This window comes from Pseudopipra pipra, chromosome 5 (assembly GCF_036250125.1).
Source record: "Pseudopipra pipra isolate bDixPip1 chromosome 5, bDixPip1.hap1, whole genome shotgun sequence".
In the NCBI taxonomy this organism is placed as follows: Eukaryota; Metazoa; Chordata; class Aves; order Passeriformes; family Pipridae; genus Pseudopipra; species Pseudopipra pipra.
The window spans coordinates 23572477-23589750 of NC_087553.1; the positions used below are offsets into that span (position 1 = coordinate 23572477).

Sequence of the window (17274 nt, forward strand, 5' to 3'; positions counted from 1 at the left end):
GCTTTTGCTGGTGCATTCATTATGGTGAGAGGTGCCTGTATGAATACTGATAGTTTTTGTGTGTCTGCTGGTGGTAGATAGGACCCTGAACAATCCCCTGGGAGCTCTCAGCTCTCATGTTTGCATTCTGACTGATAAACTCCTGCAGTGTGTGGGATGGAGGATCTTGGAACCAAATGACTGCAGCCCTCTTCTCCTATTTCCTCCTACAGCTTTATAGCCAACTGCAACAAAAGCATTCTGTGATGGCACTGGGATCTGAACGCTCAACTGCGGATCCTTTAAGGTAAATCAACAAGTCAGGGTGAGGCATGCCTGTGCATTAGGAAAATCTGTTTGCCAGCTGCCAGGAGCTGTTACACCCAGACTAGTATTGACACTCATGCTGTTCTGGGGCAGGTGCCACTCCCACCTCCATTACCTTGGTCCAGCTCGGTCCCCCGGAACCGGCCCTCAGGGCGGGAATCCACCACCTGGAACTTTATGGACGACACGTTCTGTACCATCTCCTCAAAAGTCTTCACCAGGGCCCTATTTAGCCTGGCCTTGAAGACAGCAGGGGTGGGCTGGCTGACCTCTGCCGTGACGGGGTGCCCCTCCTTCACCCAGTTCTTGAAGCCACCGTTTAGTACAGAGACCTCCTTGTGCCCAAAGGCCCGGAACATCCACCAGGCGCGGGGGGCGTAGAAAGTGCCCACCTCGTCCCCGTCGTACACCACCACGTGGGTGTCATTGCTGACACCCAGCTGCCCCACGTAGTCGGCGAAGTGGGACTCGCTGGGCAGCATGAAGTCGTAGGGGGAGGACTTGTCCCGGCACTCCTCGATGTCGAAGAATGACGCCCCGGGGATGTGCCTCTCTTTGAACTCCTGACGGGCGTTTCGCTCCTTCGGGGGGTACCAAGAGGCGTCCAGCACCCGCAGGCCGGACCCCACCCGCCCGGCCCGCACCGCCTCTGACAGCCAGGCGGCGGAGACCAGCGCCCGGCTAAGCCCCTGCCGCGCCATCTCCAGGGACGGGCGGGGGCGCCGCGACCGGGGCCCCGCAACCCTTACACGCGCACGAAATGGCGGCAGGGCCGCGGGCGGGAGGTGCGGCCGAGGGGCGGCGCGGAGGCGGTGGCAGCGCCGGGACCGGCCCGCTGGGAGCGCTCCCGCTCCCGCCCTCCGGCGGCGGCCATGGCTGGCGGGCGCTGAGGCCCAGCGCGGAGGTACGGGCGGCGCGGAGGGAACCGCGGCCCCGTCGGGACGGGGAGCTCGCAGAGGGAGGCGGCGGGGCCCCGGCTGCAGGTGTGCTGCGGGGCGGGCACAGCCGTGGGGCAGAGCCCTCCTGGTCGTGGGGCCGTGCCTCGCCCCAGGACACTCGGTCTCTGGGGCTGCCCCACGCCCCTCTGGCTGCTGTCAGCGCTGGCTGGTGCCTGGAGGTGGAGGGGCCAGGTGAGCTGGGCGCAGGGCAGGATTGCCGTGGCTGTCCCGCTCGGGGCAGGGTTTGGGCTGAGCTCTGTGAAACTCAGTACTTTAAGCTCCTCATCGTAGGCTTAGCCAGCACCTCAGTGCAGCCAGAGGTCCCAACATGAATCTTAGTCCATTTGCTTTTTGAAAGGCTGGTTTCTAATTTGTGACTTTCTACCTTTTGCAGACAGGTGGATTCAGGCAGACTTCAGGAATTGACTAATCTCAGCCAGGACTCCGGAGTGATGTCACAACAACTCCTTTACCGTGCACTGGTGTCTGCAAAATGGCTTTCAGAAGCCATCAAGTCCCAGCAAGCTGGGCTGGCCTTGAGAATCGTGGATGCATCCTGGTATTTGCCAAAGATGAAGCGTGACCCAAAGAAGGAGTTTGAGGAGCGCCACATCCCTGGTGCAGTTTTCTTTGACATTGACCAGTGCAGCGACCGAACCTCACCTTACGATCACATGTTGCCCAAGGCTAGTGACTTTGCCGAATATGTGGGGAAGCTGGGTGTGGGGAATGATTCCCATGTTGTGGTGTATGATGGCAGCGACCAAGGTCTCTTCTCAGCGCCCCGGGTGTGGTGGATGTTCCGGGTCTTTGGTCATGAAGCTGTTTCCCTTCTGGATGGTGGCCTGAAGAACTGGAAGCGAGAGGGGAATGCGCTGAGCTCTGGGAAAACCCAAGTAGCTCCATGCGAGTTCCACGCCTCCTTGGACAAGTCCCTGGTGAAAACGTATGAGGATGTCTTAGACAACTTGGATTCCCGTCGCTTCCAACTAGTAGATGCCCGTGCTGCAGGACGGTTCCGGGGAGTAGAGCCAGAGCCCCGAGATGGTAATGTGCCTTCTGAGACACTGGCATTTTAAAAAGGGTCTTAATTTAAGGTGCCCATCACTTTGACTCCTGTAGAGGTAATGAATATGGTTGTCCCTTATGGGATGGGACTTGAGGCAGTGTGTCCACCTGTCCTCCTCTCCTTTTGACTAGCAAGTGGTGCTCTTTGAAAATTCAGGGGTGGGGAAGTCACGCATTTTTTTTTCCCATGAGAGGCTGGAATGAGGAACATAGCTTTCCATACACCTTGAAAGATATTAATTGGTCTCTCCATGTACTGGTGCTGCTCTTCGCCTCAGATCGGCTTGTGGAAGTGCTTCATCAATGTGGGTTGCTCTGATGTGGAGAAAGATGTGGGAGAAAGAACAGGGTTGTGTCCATGTGGTAACCTGAGGGTTAGAGCCATCCTTCCTGAGTAATCAGTAATCTAGTAAAGAAAAGTTTAACAAAAATAAATGTTTTTGTTTTAACAAAATACACTAAACAATAAATATTCCTCCCAGTGAAACAGACCAGGTTTTGCAATAGATTTGTCCCAGACAGTAGAGGTTAATTCCTATCTGTATTGTTTTTCCTCCAGGAATTGAGCCTGGTCATGTCCCTGGGTCGACGAGCATCCCCTTCACTGATTTCCTCACAGAGTCTGGCTTAGAGAAGACCCCTGAGCAGATCCGCACTCTGTTCCAGGAGAAGAAGGTGGACCTCTCAAAGCCGGTGGTAGCCACGTGTGGCTCTGGGGTCACTGCCTGCCACGTGGTTCTGGGCGCATACCTCTGTGGCAAACCAGATGTTGCAGTGTACGATGGGGCCTGGGTGGAATGGTACATGCGGGCACAGCCTGAAAATATTATTTCTGAGGGAAAGGGGAAGACTGTGTAATAAGCTGCTTTGTCTCCCAGCTGTGCAGGTAATGGGCCTTGAAACAGGATTTGGAAAAGGGGTTTAACATTCCTGGTTAAGTGTCTTGAGCTGAAGATGTTGGATAACAATTATGCGCACATGGTGCTTGGGCACTTTCTCCTTACCCTACTGTTGCTGCTTAGCAGAATAAAGATGAGAGCAGTTCTGGGCAGCCAGCTCTAGGTGACCCTGCTTGAGCAGGTAGGGTGAAACAGATGTCCTCCCAAGGTCACTTCCAACCTCAGCCATTCTGTGATTCTGTGCCTGTTTTACCCTATTGGATGGAAGGGAGAGAGTGCTGCTGCCAGTATGGAGAATTAATTGAGTCAAGCCAAGCTCCTGACTCAGAACATTCCACCATGTTCATTCATAGAATGGTCATACTTGTATAACTGTGCCTCATAATCCAGCTCTCTGACGCTGTTCTAGAAGCCATCTGTGCACTTTATAGCCATTTTGAGTTCAAAACTTTGTGGAAAGACATGGCTGTTAAAAGGAGGAAATATGGCTTACAGGTTGGCACTTAGGCTAGAGACTTAATTTGGATTTCTTCTTTTACTTGGACTCTAACTGCAATGTGTACTTAGCCAGCCTTGTACCCCCATGGTCCCAAATCCCCCTTGAGAAAAAGAAAAGATTCTGGGATTTAAAGAATGTAAATAAACATATGTTTCAAGGTCTTTCTGCTGAATGGATCTTATGTGAGTGTTGTTTGGATGATTCCTTTTCAGGAACTCTGCTTTTATGGGATCACTTTGTCTTGATGATTCAAATGAGGTATTTTCTTCTCTCTGTGAGTAGAACTATGCCTCTTACCCTCAACAAGGTCATTCATCCAGGAAAGACAGTGGCATGCCTCTCTTTTGGGTCTTTGCACTGTCTTCCTCTTTTCAGTCCTTGCCCATTTGCTTTCTTGGCCTGAAAGTCAGCATTAGTCAGTTACAGCTCTCTTCTTCAAAGACTGAATGTCACCTCATTTGGTGGAAAATGGATTGCATGGGTGTTTTCATTCTTTCCATGAGACCATGTAACCTTCCCCTAAAAGCTTAGGGGAACTGAGACCTACAGAGGAATAACCCACAGTGGCACCTATTTTTCCCCAAGACCATTGTCTTTTATATCTGAAAGCTGAAAGCACACCAGGTATCCCTGATAACGTTCAAGAATTTGTTCTTTCTAGGATCTTCTCTAGAAAGAAAAACAAACCAAAAACCAAAAAACCATAGAACCCTCCCACAAAAAAGCCTGCATCTCACTAGTAATTTAGAAATTAATGAGACAAGTTCTGTTCTCTTGGGCTTGCAGCAACAGGTACCTGTACATATCTACGGATGACAGAATTGTCCTTTCTAGGAGATGCAGTGGGTGCTTATTGTCAGAGATTTGCAGGGTACCCTCCTAGCCATTGATTGCAAGGATTGAATTCTTTCCTTTTCCTGAGTGTTTATTCTTTGCATTTCCTTTGGTCTCTGTTGGCTGCAGCTCTGGCTTCTTCCTGGCTTGCGTGCATGCAAACTCTATTTCTGCTCACCACCTGGGGAGCAGGAGTTTCACTGTCCAGTTTACTCCTTCCTCTGTCCTCCCCACTCACACATATGGTCTGACCCTTCTTTTTACTCAGTGACTGAAAGCATACAGTTTCCCTGCTTGCAGCCAGCCTAACAACCCAACTGTTCAGAGACTTGGGGCTTGTGTTACAGCAAGTGCTGAGTATACAGAGTGCACAGGGGTCTGAAACAAGTGACCCTTTAGTATGCACTGAGGCTGATTTTGTGAATATGTGGCCAGACTCCTAAATACAAACTGGAGGGCTGTGCCTGCTTTGTTTCTCCAGCAAATTTTAGTTGTTAGAGAAAATGGACATATTTCATACTTTGTTAATCATTTGCAATGGATGGAGGGAGCCGGCTTTTGCTCGTCCTTCCAGAATGTTTGGCAATGCAGCTTAAGCACTATGTTTCTTTTTTCCCACTGACCCAGCAGTCCTTGGGATCAGTGGGAATCTCTTTGCTTCCTCTTGAGACTGAGCTGCTTTTCTCTGTCGTTTGTGTTTCAGGGAGCCGTGTGGCACAGGCCATCCAGCCACCTGGAGATCACAAACTAAATGAAAAGTTTCCTTCTCCCCTTGCTCTACATTTTGAATGTGTGGCTGGATGACATCTAGCAGGGCCCTTCCTCCTCTCTGGTATGTGTGCCAGGGTTGGCAATACTTAACCGCTCTTCTCCAGGCTGAATTTTGTGCTACATAGTCTCGGTGATTCTTCAGTTTCCTAGCTTTTGGCAAATCTTTTACCAGATGCGTAGCTTTGGCTTGATTTCCTCACAGAGCAGAAATTGAGAACTGCTTTCCCACAGCAAGATACTTTGTCTTTCTGGGGTATGCCCTGTTACATCATGTATCAAAAATCTATCCAAGAGTGTCTTTCGATATTTTCCCTCCTTTAGCTGAGAGCTGTTCTTGTGATGCAGGCAAAGTGCTGGGAATGTTGTGAAGACCAAGACAATGTTTTCAAAGCCTGGAGACTGCAAAAACCTATTTTGAGCCATAACAGATGCTACTGGACATATGGAACAGCTGAGGGGACTTGCACCAGGACTATAAATGTTCTACAGATCTTTATGTTCCTGACTCAGTGGGTGGGTTTCCTATGGGAACTGAAAGCTGGGGAGAAGTTGGTACAACGCAATTTACTAACGTTCGTTACTTTCCTGTGGAAAATTTGCCACAGGGAAATGGGAATAGCATATCTTTGGTGGAATAGGGCTCATGGTGGCCAATAAGTGGCCTAAACAACAGCCATGATGTAGGAGGAAGGTCACACTGACCTGTAGCTAACTTGAGACTGGAGTTTTTACAGCTCTCTATACAAATTTGAGAATCTCAGGCCAGCATCTAAACTCTTTATTGGTTTATTGATAAATTTTACTATCTGCAATACTTTTGTCCTGAAAGAGTTTTGGACTCTGTGAAAACAGTCTGGTCTGGTCAAAAGTAATCCCACAGTCCACTGTTCCTCACATGTCTTCTTTGTCACCTGCCTTCCTCTCTCTTCCCTACTGCTGCCTAGCAGTCAGGTTGCACTATTTCACACTTCATTTCCCAGTAAACATTTTGTTCCCTTGCAAACTTTTCCAGATTCTAAAGCAGCCCTTCTTTATAGCACCACTGTCCCAACCCCTGCATGAGCAATGGTAATTGCTGTTACCTACAGGGATTTTTCATGTTCCTCCCATCTCTCCTGGTCCCAGCTTGCAACCGGGTGCTACATGACCATTCTCTCTCCTTCTCCCAGCACTCGTCCAGCAAGGGTGCTGAGTGATGCACATATACACTCAGACTTTACACACTAAAGGTACATTGCTCACAGACCTCATGCAGCACAAGGAGCTGGAGAAAGATTAGCTCACCTGCATGCCACGGGGCCTTTCTCTCTGCTCCAATATGCCTGGCTCAGCTAGCTGTTGAGCAAGGCTCTACTGTCTGCAAGTGAACTATGTTCCTCCCACGTCCAAGTCCAGTGCAGGGAGTTTTCTGTGCCTGTTCATGTTGGCTTAATGGCAAAATGTCAGAGCATTACTTGTCCTCCCCTCTCTGCTTCCTATAGAAAAGAGAGTGGCACCAATCCTACATGGACGTGTTGACTAATTCTTCCTGGTTTCTTCTTTGATTCCTCATGCCACATAATTCCAGATATGTATTCCCAGCCTGTCAGAGTGGTGACACTGTCCATGCCAACACACGGCGATACCTGCTCCCACTGCCGCTCCACAATACAACAATTCCCTAAGAGCAGCTCCACAATGTCAATGATGCATCATATGCCATGGGCACAGCTGACTTGTCAGGCTGCAATGGAAGTACAGAGCACTGCAGTGTGTGTAGCTTTTTGCAGGATTGCACTGCAGGCCTGCTGGCTGCTGAACCAAGAAACTCTTAGTTTACCCTCTGCTCTGTTCTCTTCTGCTCTTGTTCAGTATTCGATGGCTGTCAAGTTTTTCCTGCTCCCAGTGTGTCTGTGCAATGGTCCCTGTGATTTCACCGGGTACTTAGCAGTGTTACAGTGTTACACAATCACACAGCCCCATGTAAGCTCTTGCTTGCTCTTTTCTGTTTCTGTGATATGTTTATATATAGTTATCATCAAAGCAGGAGGAACAGCCGTAGGATCATAAAACTTTCAGGTTGGAAAAGACCTCCAAGATCACTGAGCCCAACCTTTGACTGAACACCACCGATTATTTAAACTTACCTCTCCTGTGTTCTATTGCTTGATTTTAGTGGACCTTAACAAGGGCACGCTAGTTGCTTCTCAGAACTATGTCTGGTGATGATGTGCAATCAGGTCTGTATTTAGCCCACACCACCAACTCATTGGACCATTTCAGTTGGTAACTCACCACAGAGGACTTCCACATACTGTGGGGAAATCCCTGCCCCGGTGAGTTTCCAATAAATTTTGTGCTGTATGTTGCAGAAGAGAGGGTTCTGGTATTGGAAGTGGTGTTCATTGCCATCTTTCCTTATTCACAATATACCTCTTTACCAATTAACTGCTCAACCCATGGCCCTAGAGTAAGCAAGACTTGAGGTGTCAACCACAGGTGGAGGCTGGTTTTGATGGAAGAAATTGTGCCCTGAATACAGACCATCCTGGACTCATGAGCAGCATTGTCATGGGAGAGGCTGGAGAAAAAGGTGTTGAGAGCAAAAGATGGACCCAAAAAGGAGCAAGAGGGTGAGGGGCTGTGAGAGGAGGAAAAGGGGAGGGTGAACCGTTGGTAAGAGAGGGAAAAAAATTAGGGCAGGGCAGATTTCTTGGAGGGCAAGATAAGGGGCTGTAGGCTGCTACCCAACTGCTGCATTCATATCGGAGAGCCACAGACCTCACCCTAATTCTGTGCTGGAGCTGCAGCCAGTACAGACTGCATTCCTTACACACCAGGGCAGAGGTCTCCAATTTGCCAAGGTTTGACTTGGAGCCAGAATTAGGAGAGCAGCAGTCTGACAGCCCAGAGCTGTGTTGCACTGTGTGATGTTTCAGCTCAGGTCAGTATTAATCTGAGAATCTTTGATGCACATTATTGCTCAGTGGAGACTGGCCCAAGGTCTGGGCACGAATTTTGGCCAGAGTCTGCCCCATATAGGTAGGCAAAAATATTTTTTCATCCTCTCTCTGCTATACGTCACTCTAGTGCTGGTTAAAAATTATTTGAATTTACCCCCTGGAGCAGCTGAATTGTTCCTGTGCTTAAATTAGCTAAAGGTCAGCAATCTTCAAACCTTTTCCGTGTTATACTCTCTCTCCTTTTTGCACTCCTTCACAGAAGGAGCAAAGTACACGTGCAGTCTTTGTGAAGGAAACCCTGGGTGATTTAGGGAAGGGTGGCACTGCTTTCATATCCTGTAGTAATAAAAGGAAGTAACTTTCAAGTAAAAGAGGAGGGAAGAGCAAGAAGAAAAGGAATGTAAGAGTAAAACATAATGTTTTTCTTTAAACAGCCTCTTCCCTCAATAATCCCCCTTCAAAAGACACGAAGTTCTAGATGCAAGAACAATAAAGTGTCTGTGAGGCACCATGGTGTTTCTGCAATGCTGCATTGCCTGGCAAAGAAGAGCCAGGAAGTTACTTAGGTGAAGGAAGGTTTTGGGCCACATAGAGGTGAAACACTGGCCTTTCCTTTCCATTCTTAGTGTGCTCAAGCTGCTGGCAAGCATGACTGTGCTTAGATGGGAGTGGGAAAAGCAGAGCTGCCGGAGAGAGAGCTTGTTCAGGTTGTGTCCGTGCCCAGGAATGTGTTTGAACAGAGTCCCATGGGGCACAGGCTGCTGAGCGCCAAGTTCGGCCTGGCAGGAGCGAGTGACAGAGGCAGGGCTAGATTCCATACTGTGGGATTGGCACATAGGCCTCAGTGGGTGATATGTGCCTGGGGCAGAGGTAAAACTCCACACAGAGCTAAGTTAAAATCTGAGCTCTCTGTTGCCCAGACACAGAGGTGGCAGGAGCAGAGGAGAAGGATGCAGGAGAGTCTCTACCTGTCGTGGTTTGTGCTGGTAGAGCAGCACAATGGGGGAAGTGTTCTGAGTCAGTGACTCTTTTGAGCTGGAAGAAAAATTATTCCTGACCCCTGCCAGCACTTCATGCAGATCCAGGATACAGTTCCCAGAAGTGTCCCTACATATGTTAGCAAGAAGGCCACTGCATATTTTGCTGCAAGAAAGCATGGCAACTGATGCAGCACTGAGCTGTGAGCCTGGGGTAATGGATCTCCTGAAGGGAATGCTGTGAAGCACAGCTCTGAGGAGCTTAATCTGCTGACTGTCAGGGAGCAGGTTGTTCTTCCCGTCTCCAAGGAAGCTTGCAGACAAGACCAAGGACTGGAAGCAGACAGAGTACCAGCACCAGAGCCGGGGTCAGGTAGTGCAGTGCAGCCCCCTTCGTTACAGCATCCTCATTGCAGAAACAGCGAGCTGGGAAAACTACAGTTCCCATCACCCTTTTGTGCACCCCCCTGCGAAACTACATTTCCCAGAACTTTTTAATGAGCCAGAGAGGATGTCTATGGAAATAAATGCCGACGATTTTTGCATAACACTCTGCACCTCCGGAGTGTTGGCCTGCCTTTGGCTTGTGAAAACGGGAACAGGGGAAAAGCCAGGAAGTGTCAGCGTTGTGGAGTTGTGGTTTTGCCCACCCCTAATAGCCGCAGTGATATCCTCCATCACCGCGCATCCTTCCTCCGCTCAGGATTCCCTTGGTGGTCACAGGGAAGATCCTGTCCCCCAAGAAACACGGCTGCTGCGGAGGGAGAGGCAGATAAACTACAGATCCCAGCATTCTCCGATAGGCAGCACCTGCGGCAGTCCCTGCACGCCGTGGGGGAGGTGGGGGTGAGGATGAGGATGGAGGGCAGGGAGGAGATGCAGGGCGCCGTGGGGCTACGCTGCACCTGGGACATCCCGCCACCCGCTGGCTCCCAGGCCAAGTGGGTGAGGCTTAATGTGGGGGGCACCGTCTTCCTCACCACCAGGCAGACTCTTTGTCGGGAGCAGAAATCTTTCCTCTGTCGCTTGTGCCAGGGCGAGGAGCTGCAATCGGACCGGGTAAGGCAGCTGGGTTGCCTCCCGCACTGTGCCCCGCCGAGCATGGGGAGGGCTGGAGGGATGCAGGGATGGAGCCAGACCCAGATAGCTGCAGGAGCAACTGAGTGAGGAATGCCTGCTCTTTTTCCCAGGAAAGATTTCCTCTTGCTAGATCCCACCTTGCTGTGTTGTTGCCTGGCACCTGTCTTCCGGAGCTGGGGAAAAGAGAGGCCATCTCCCCTCCGTTCCTGCTCTCCTGCCTCTCTGTCACCCCACATCCTGGGACTACTTCCCAGATGTGTCTGCCCACATCTGTCCCAGATGACTCAGCCTCGTCCCCTGTTAGGGGATCTCTGCTCTCTCACGCCAGGCCTGTATGCACAGTTGCACAAGGAGACTGATGCCTATTTTTGGCCTTTTTCAACTGGGTTGATCCCTGCTGAGGTGGGCATGCTGAGCAGATCAATACAAGAGTTAAAATCCAAGCTGGGCTGACTTGGCTAGGGATTCTCAGGTTTCCAAGGAATCTTAGAAATAGTAGACATTTTTGCTTAGATTTGTATTTTCTTATAGTCTAGGGCATTCAATGGTTGGTTACAAATTTCCCTTGGGTGTTTTCTCCTCGTGGTTTATCTCTGCTGCTAGGATGAGACTGGTGCATACCTAATAGACCGGGACCCCACTTACTTTGGACCCATCCTGAATTTCCTCCGTCATGGGAAGCTGGTCCTGGATAAAGATATGGCTGAAGAGGGTGAGTCTTAGAGCTCAGAAACCTCATGCTTAACATTGTTGCTGTAGCCAGGACACAACAGGATTTGTCAGCTGTGTTGTCTCTTGTTCTCCTTTTGGAGATTCATGTGGGGGAATTTCAGAGCTGTTCCTGCAGCTCTTGGGAAACATGTTTCCTTTACTAGAGGGGAGTGGGTGAGGAAAGCATCCTGCAAGTGTTGTGACTTCATGACTGTTTGTCCAGCAGAGATGTCACCATGACATAAGTAGGCAATATCTCAGTCTCTCAATACACCATTTTTCATGTGTTCCAGATCCACTTTTAACCAGGTTCTGTGACTGAGTTTTCTGTTAATAATTAAGTTTTCTAATTAGGAATGAAAACCCAAAAGACTAAACAAAACCAATCTCATCTCTTCTACTAACTGTAATAAAGACCATCATTAATCAGTGATATGCAATTATGCTGCTTGTGCTCTGATGAGTTGTGGACTGCAGCAGTTCCATTTAAGCAAGCCAGACAAAGCAATCCCTCATTTGAGGTTGACAGTGGGTCCAATAGGATAACTCGGTAACATCACAGTGTTACCAGCCAGCAGTCCCCAATGCCTTGTTATTTTTTGATGCCAGTGTCTAATAAGGAGCCAATTCCAAAGACAGGCTGTGCTGTCTAGCCCTTGCCAAGCACATTTTCTGCATGTTTGTTGGTCTTTTTGCCTCTCTTACACATTTTTACCTAAAGCAAGGAAAGTTTTCTTCAGAATCGTCTTATCAGTTATAATTCCAAAAATATATCTAAATAATGGTACAAGATTGTAATAAGCACAATTCTGAGATATTTCTTACTTGACAGTTCTTGTAAATCTGACATCAGACAGAGTTCATCCACAGGTTTTAATATCAAATCTAAAATATAAACAGGAGTCCAGTTCATAGCTTAGCATTGCCTTTTGTTCCTGCTGCAGACAAGCTGGCATAAAACTAACCCATTAGACAATTCAGTGCTGAACGGGGAACTCAAAAGAGGTCTCAGTGTGTCAGGTAGTGAAGGATCAATCTCCCCACCTGCATTATCTGTGTACTGTCCTGGGTCATGTGAATGTTGGCTCCTAGCCACCTTTTCCTCCCTGGCCCTCTGGGAACCACCTCCCTTTTCCTGAAGGCCTGTTAGCCAACAGGTGAGCCTTAGGAGAGGTGATGGATGCAGACACCATAGAGAAAAAACCCAAAACACTTCTTTGTTTACCTGCTTTGAGGTGAAGCACAGGGAAGAGAGCCAAAGATCATCTGAAGTTACAGACTGTAACTCCAAGTGTCCCAGGAGGTAAGCTAGCTTTTCCCAGGGTCTTTTGATGACTTGTCATTGAGAGAGGCTGGAGCCTACATTTGTTCTCCTTGTCCAGTTATCTGGGAAAGATTTTAGCAGTCCTCAGCACAAGCCTTCACTGGCAGTGCCTGTTTCTGTAGTAGCAGGCAGCATAAGGAAATTGGGGTGAGCATTAGAAACATGATGCAGAGAGCCAAGGTTCAATTCTCTGCAGTAAGAATTTCAAGCAGTGGAAACCTCTTAAAAAGTGAGGCTACTGCATAATTTCTCCCTATGGACCTTGGGAAGCTCAGAATTGATCTTTTGCAAGTCAAAAAAAATGGAAATGGATGGTTAACTTTCTGTCTTTATGATCCTTTTGTCTCTTTCTCAGGGATCTTAGAAGAAGCTGAGTTCTATAACATTGGTCCTTTGATCCGAATAATCAAGGATCGAATGGAGGAGAAGGACTACACAGTCACTCAGGTATGGAAAGGTACAGTGGGGTGGGCAAAGTAGGGAATGTAGAAAGGGAGAGATGAGTCCAGAGGGAGAGCAGACTTGGGAGAAGCAGCAAGGAATGGAAAGGAGCAACTAATTAGAGATTATGTGCTGGTCCCTACACATCAAAATCTTGCATGGGACAAGCTACCACCAATTTAATTACAATAAACAAGTTACAGGCTTGTTTTGCATCCCCAGAAGTAATGCTGGATGTAGGCCCTGAAACTAAATCAGCTCCTCTAGTGTTTGGAACAGGAAGCTGATTGCTGTGGAATATAGAATAATGTGAGGAGAGCAAAGGTGTCGTGGAGAGGAGGGCTCTGGTGTGGGGAGTCTTGGGAGTGTAACCACATTGAAGAGCATGGGGATACCTGTAGAGAAACCTGAAGGGAACAGGTGAAGAGAAGTCTGTGAAAGAGTTAAATGCAGACAGTGAGTCACCAGGAATCAACCCTGTGGCAAAATCACACCTTGTCTTGACCTTTGAAAATCTGTCTTTGAAGGAGCATTGGCTGCTATCTCACTTTTCATCATGTCTGCCTCAGGTTGTAAGCCTCCAGCAATACAGTCACTTAGTGTTGCAAACCCCCATCAGCATTTCTAGCATTTGCAAAACTGATTTTGTAATGACAAGTGCAAACTTTCCATCAAAAGAGTCCATATCTTCTGAGGACAATTCAAGAAGCACTCTGCTCAATCACTCCTTTCCAGAAGAGTTGTTCTTGCTCCTCATGACAGCACAGTAGAAAACTGGGTTGTGGTTTCCACTCTCCCTTCACCTGGGACACGGGGAGAGGACAGGTCTGTCCAGGAGGGGTACTACCACTTCATTCTGCAGGAGGGCAACAGCCTTTAGCATCTGACCATTGTCAACATGCTCTGCAATTTTGCTGTCAGGTGCCTCCTAAGCATGTCTACCGTGTGCTACAGTGCCAGGAAGAGGAACTCACTCAGATGGTTTCCACTATGTCAGATGGATGGCGCTTTGAACAGGTATGGGTAAGGTGGAACAGGGTGGGAAGGAGTTGCCTTTGAAAAGATCGTGGATGTCATACAGTCCCCACATAAGACTCCTTACATCTCTGAGAATATTGGGTAAGTCACTGACTGAGCCATCACACTGGCTCTCTTTTGCCCTTTTTGTAGAGGTTTAGAGGATACTGTGTGAGGCCAAACTGTTTTGCATCCTGGCTAACTTCTGGTTCTCTGTGCTGTCTCCTCAGCTTAGTTATAAGGACTTTCCACTGTGGGTATGGACTGGACTCCATGCTGCATGGTGGACTTTCTGCCTTGCTCCCGAGATGTTTGCAGGAACATGCGCTTGTGATTCTTGCTCTCATCTTTTTTAGCTTGTGAACATTGGCTCGTCCTATAATTATGGGAATGAGGATCAGACAGAGTTCTTGTGTGTGGTCTCCAAAGAGTTGTACAACTCCCCCAGTGGCCTAAGCTCTGAGCCCAGCCACAAAGCCAAGGTGAGATCAACTTTGCTATGGCCCTGCTCCCCTTGCCTATGAGATCCTTCATTCTTGTTTGCTCCCCCTCTCTTTCCTCTCTTGCCTGTGACCATGGGACACCTCAGTGGTGAAATACAAGGACCTGCCCTGGTGTTCAGCACCATGGCATTACACCCGTTGCCCAAAAGGAGGAGTGTGTGTGTTGGAGAGGTGATGTCTGGCTGTGTGTAGCAAATGGCTTTAGCAAGTGACCCTGGCACTTCTCATGCTACTCTAACATCCCCCTCATGCCTTCTCATGCCCATGCTGTGTGTGTCACTGCCTTTAGGGCATTGTTTCCCTGAAGGTTTTGCGGCATTCTCTTTCATTTTTCTGAGTCTTTGCCTAAGGGGCCAATATCTCCTGCTTCCCTTTTGAGGGAAGGACAGAAATGTGTGGCAGTGCATGACATCCTGCAGACATCTAGGGATAGAGGAAGGAACACTAGCAACTGATGACAGTTGTTTGGCAGTGGGGTCACAGCACTTATAAGTGGGTTAGATACCCCTGATGTGATGTTCCAGAGGAAAAAATGTCTCTCTGCTCCCTGACCCAGAATTGTCTTGGCCATGGGGAAATGTCCCTTTTTATTCCAGTGTCATGACAATTGCTTTATTCCCTGTGTGTCAAAAAGAACTGCCGTGGGTCATCTTGCAAGTATCTCCACTCTTTCTTCCTTTTGTCCTGCATGCTGGGCCACAGAGCACAGAGGAGGACCTGGAGGAGGAAGAGCAGGAGGTGGAGGAGGAGGCAGAGGCAGAGGCAGAAGCAGAAGCAGAGGAGAAAGGTGCAGCAAATCCTTGAGGAAAATGATAAAAATATCCCCCCCAGGCATAGACCCGTCCACCTTTCTGGTGAGAGCTCACAGCTAGCAGCAGGGAAGGACTAGAGCAGGTGTGGGGTGTGGGGACTGTCCTCTCCAGGAGTTGGAGTCTCTCTGGAGATAAAGCTGAGAGGGGAGACCTGTTACCATGGCTGCTGCTTTGTATTTTAAACTGTTTGGTTTATCTATGGTTTTATTTTTATTTGCAGACTGTCCATCTATTCGGGATTGCACTAAACTCTCTTCCTGCGGACCCTCCCTTCTGCTCCCCTCCGTGTCCATCCCAGCACTGTCATCTACCTCCTACATTGCCCCACTCGCCAGCCTCCAGCCTCCAGCATCCTTCCCTCTGCTCTCTTTGTCTCCCAGGGCTCAGAGTGGTCTCTGCCCAGGGTCCTGTCTCTCTCTGCTCCTCACTTTTCCTCCTCTGCAGGTATGTTACCTGTCTGCACTCCCAGCTCCTGCCAGCCTGAGCTCTGCATGAGTGACTCACTTCCCTCTTGTGGGTATGGCCCTGGTTTGTAGAACTTGGGGAGGGGAAGGAGGGAGGGGAGGTTGACTCATCCCTAAGGTGGCTCTACCTATTCTCATCCTATGTGTGTTTTCACTTGCCAAGCATATCCTATGGCTCTGGACCAGAGGCTCTGGCAGCAGAAAGGAGAGTGCAGCTGGGAAAGGGGTGGAAATGAATGCAAAGCAGGCAGGGGTGGTTCGGGGAAGGGGGGGAATTTTGCCACGTGTCTGCGTGACACGCATGCCAGATCACTCCTCCAGGCTGCCGTCCGCAGCTCTCTTGCCTGCCAGCAGTTTGCAGAAGGCAGCTTGTTATTTTTCCCTCCCTGCTCCCACTTCCCTCGGCTTTTCCCCCACTGGCCCTGCCAGGGTGTGAGCGCAGTGGGAAAGGGTGGTGAAGGCAGAGCAGAAATGACCAATCCCCACTCCAGATGTTCTCACAGCTGCAAACAGAATGAGCCTCTATGCTTTGCCTCCTGCTTAGGAAGGCTGTCTGGCCGACATGAGTGGGACAGGGTATGGAAACCTTTAGAAGGGGGTTTCCTCTCCATACTGGAAATCTATGGGGCTCTAGTTGAACTGAAGGTGCTCAGTGCCACTCTCCATCTGTCCTGGTGCTGGGCACTCGTTAGCTGTCTGACATTTCTCTCTCCCTCTCTTTGAGAGCCTCCTTGTCCATGGTTGTGGGACCTGTGTGTTATTATTTTAAAAGTCAGTGTATGTTAATCACATGGACTTTTGCTTCCTTTTGCTCTGTTTTTCCACCGTCACTCCACACTTCTTTTCTTTTTCTTTTGTTCTCATTTCCTCTGTCATTTCCCTTTTTCTGTTTCTCACTCTCCCCTCTATGCTCAGTTGCTCTTTTCCCTACCGTTGATTTTATTTCTCTTTCTCTCTCCTTCTATAGCTGTTACAAGCCAGAGATCTGAGGATGTGATCTCAACACTCCAGCCTTTTCATTTCTTGTTTGTATCTTTATTTTTGTACTGCAGTGTATGGCAGCCCCTTGCCCCACAGTGACGCCCTCCAGCCCCCTTCACTCTTCACATGCAGTCATGTTTTTTTTTACAAACTCACCTCAGAGGCCTGAGCCTCCAGCCCTGGAGGAGGGCAGATGCTCCATGGAGCCTCTGGGCTGCTGTAGGAGCTGGAGCCCACGGCCCCCTCCTATGCCTGGCAGTCTGGCTTTCCTTAATGTCACAGTGGCCCCTGGTGGGGACATCTGCAATCAGCCACTGCAGCCTGCGGTCCCTTCCTGAACACCCTGGATGCAAATGGGAACCCAAGGTGGTGGCAACTGCAGAAGGACCAGTCCTTGCCCTTTTGCTGTTGCAGGCAGTTGGTCTGGGCTTATGGCCAGAGGGCAAATGCAGAGCCACAGTCCTTTTCTGGGCTACCTGCATTGCTCCTTGGTGCCTCCCTCCCTGTCCCCCAGAGCAGCCCTGTGTCAGCAGGGTGAGGAGGAGACAGGTGTGCTGCCCAGGTACCTGATGTTGTGTCAGCCAGCACCAGGAGATCCCTGTTTTGGGGAGCGGGGTGTTTGCTTCACTGCTGTGTCTGAAGACTCCTGAATAAAATTCACAGTCTGTTCCTCCTTGCTGCCTCTCATTTCAAGTGGCAAGAATTCG

The 17274-nt window shown here is 49.3% G+C and overlaps 3 protein-coding genes across 20 annotated transcripts in view; 2 read left to right on the plus strand and 1 right to left on the minus strand.

The window, feature by feature from the left end:
- The window catches only part of TST (thiosulfate sulfurtransferase), a 14784-nt gene extending 13672 nt beyond the window's left edge, over positions 1 to 1112 (minus strand). For all 5 annotated transcript variants that reach the window (XM_064655011.1, XM_064655015.1, XM_064655013.1 and 2 more), the window contains exon 1: positions 422 to 1112. In XM_064655011.1, the coding sequence (XP_064511081.1) occupies positions 422 to 1007 (586 nt within the window). In that variant the 5' untranslated portion in view covers positions 1008 to 1112. The remainder of the gene's footprint in view (positions 1 to 421) is intronic.
- MPST (mercaptopyruvate sulfurtransferase) overlaps positions 1 to 11002 on the plus strand; it is an 11960-nt gene extending 958 nt beyond the window's left edge. For 2 of the 6 annotated variants that reach the window (XM_064654998.1, XM_064654997.1), the window contains exons 3-5: positions 213 to 286; positions 1639 to 2291; positions 2872 to 3871. In XM_064654998.1, the coding sequence (XP_064511068.1) occupies positions 246 to 286; positions 1639 to 2291; positions 2872 to 3170 (993 nt within the window). In that variant the 5' untranslated portion in view covers positions 213 to 245 and the 3' untranslated portion in view covers positions 3171 to 3871. Of the gene's footprint in view, positions 1 to 212; positions 287 to 1123; positions 1437 to 1638; positions 2292 to 2871; positions 3872 to 5247; positions 5377 to 10917 lie in introns of those variants that run through there. The other 4 variants (XR_010430668.1, XM_064655000.1, XM_064654999.1 and 1 more) reach the window with 4 other exon arrangements.
- On the plus strand, positions 9807 to 17240 carry KCTD17 (potassium channel tetramerization domain containing 17). 9 transcript variants are annotated; one of them, XR_010430669.1, is made up of 9 exons: positions 9807 to 10293; positions 10918 to 11026; positions 12705 to 12796; positions 13712 to 13807; positions 14164 to 14289; positions 15013 to 15097; positions 15343 to 15639; positions 16554 to 16615; positions 16850 to 17240. XR_010430669.1 is itself a non-coding variant. In XM_064655005.1 (9 exons), the coding sequence occupies exons 1-8, from the start codon at positions 10087 to 10089 to the stop codon at positions 16581 to 16583; spliced, it is 969 nt and encodes a 322-aa protein (XP_064511075.1). In that variant the 5' UTR covers positions 9807 to 10086; the 3' UTR covers positions 16584 to 16615; positions 16850 to 17240. The 9 variants fall into 9 exon arrangements, 6 of the variants coding, with proteins under 6 accessions (XP_064511075.1, XP_064511072.1, XP_064511074.1 ...); XM_064655005.1 differs by having other exon boundaries at positions 15343 to 15566; XM_064655002.1 differs by having other exon boundaries at positions 9808 to 10293; positions 16554 to 17240.
- Positions 17241 to 17274: the final 34 nt, after the last annotated feature.

Excerpts from the sequence above, each read along its gene's own strand:
- KCTD17 (XM_064655002.1), top strand. The coding sequence starts at position 10,087 with ATGAGGATGGAGGGCAGGGAGGAGATGCAGGGCGCCGTGGGGCTACGC. Across the intron at positions 12,797-13,711 it reads AGGACTACACAGTCACTCAG|GTGCCTCCTAAGCATGTCTA; the intron begins GTATGGAAAGGT and ends TTTTGCTGTCAG. Across the intron at positions 13,808-14,163 it reads ATGGATGGCGCTTTGAACAG|CTTGTGAACATTGGCTCGTC; the intron begins GTATGGGTAAGG and ends CATCTTTTTTAG.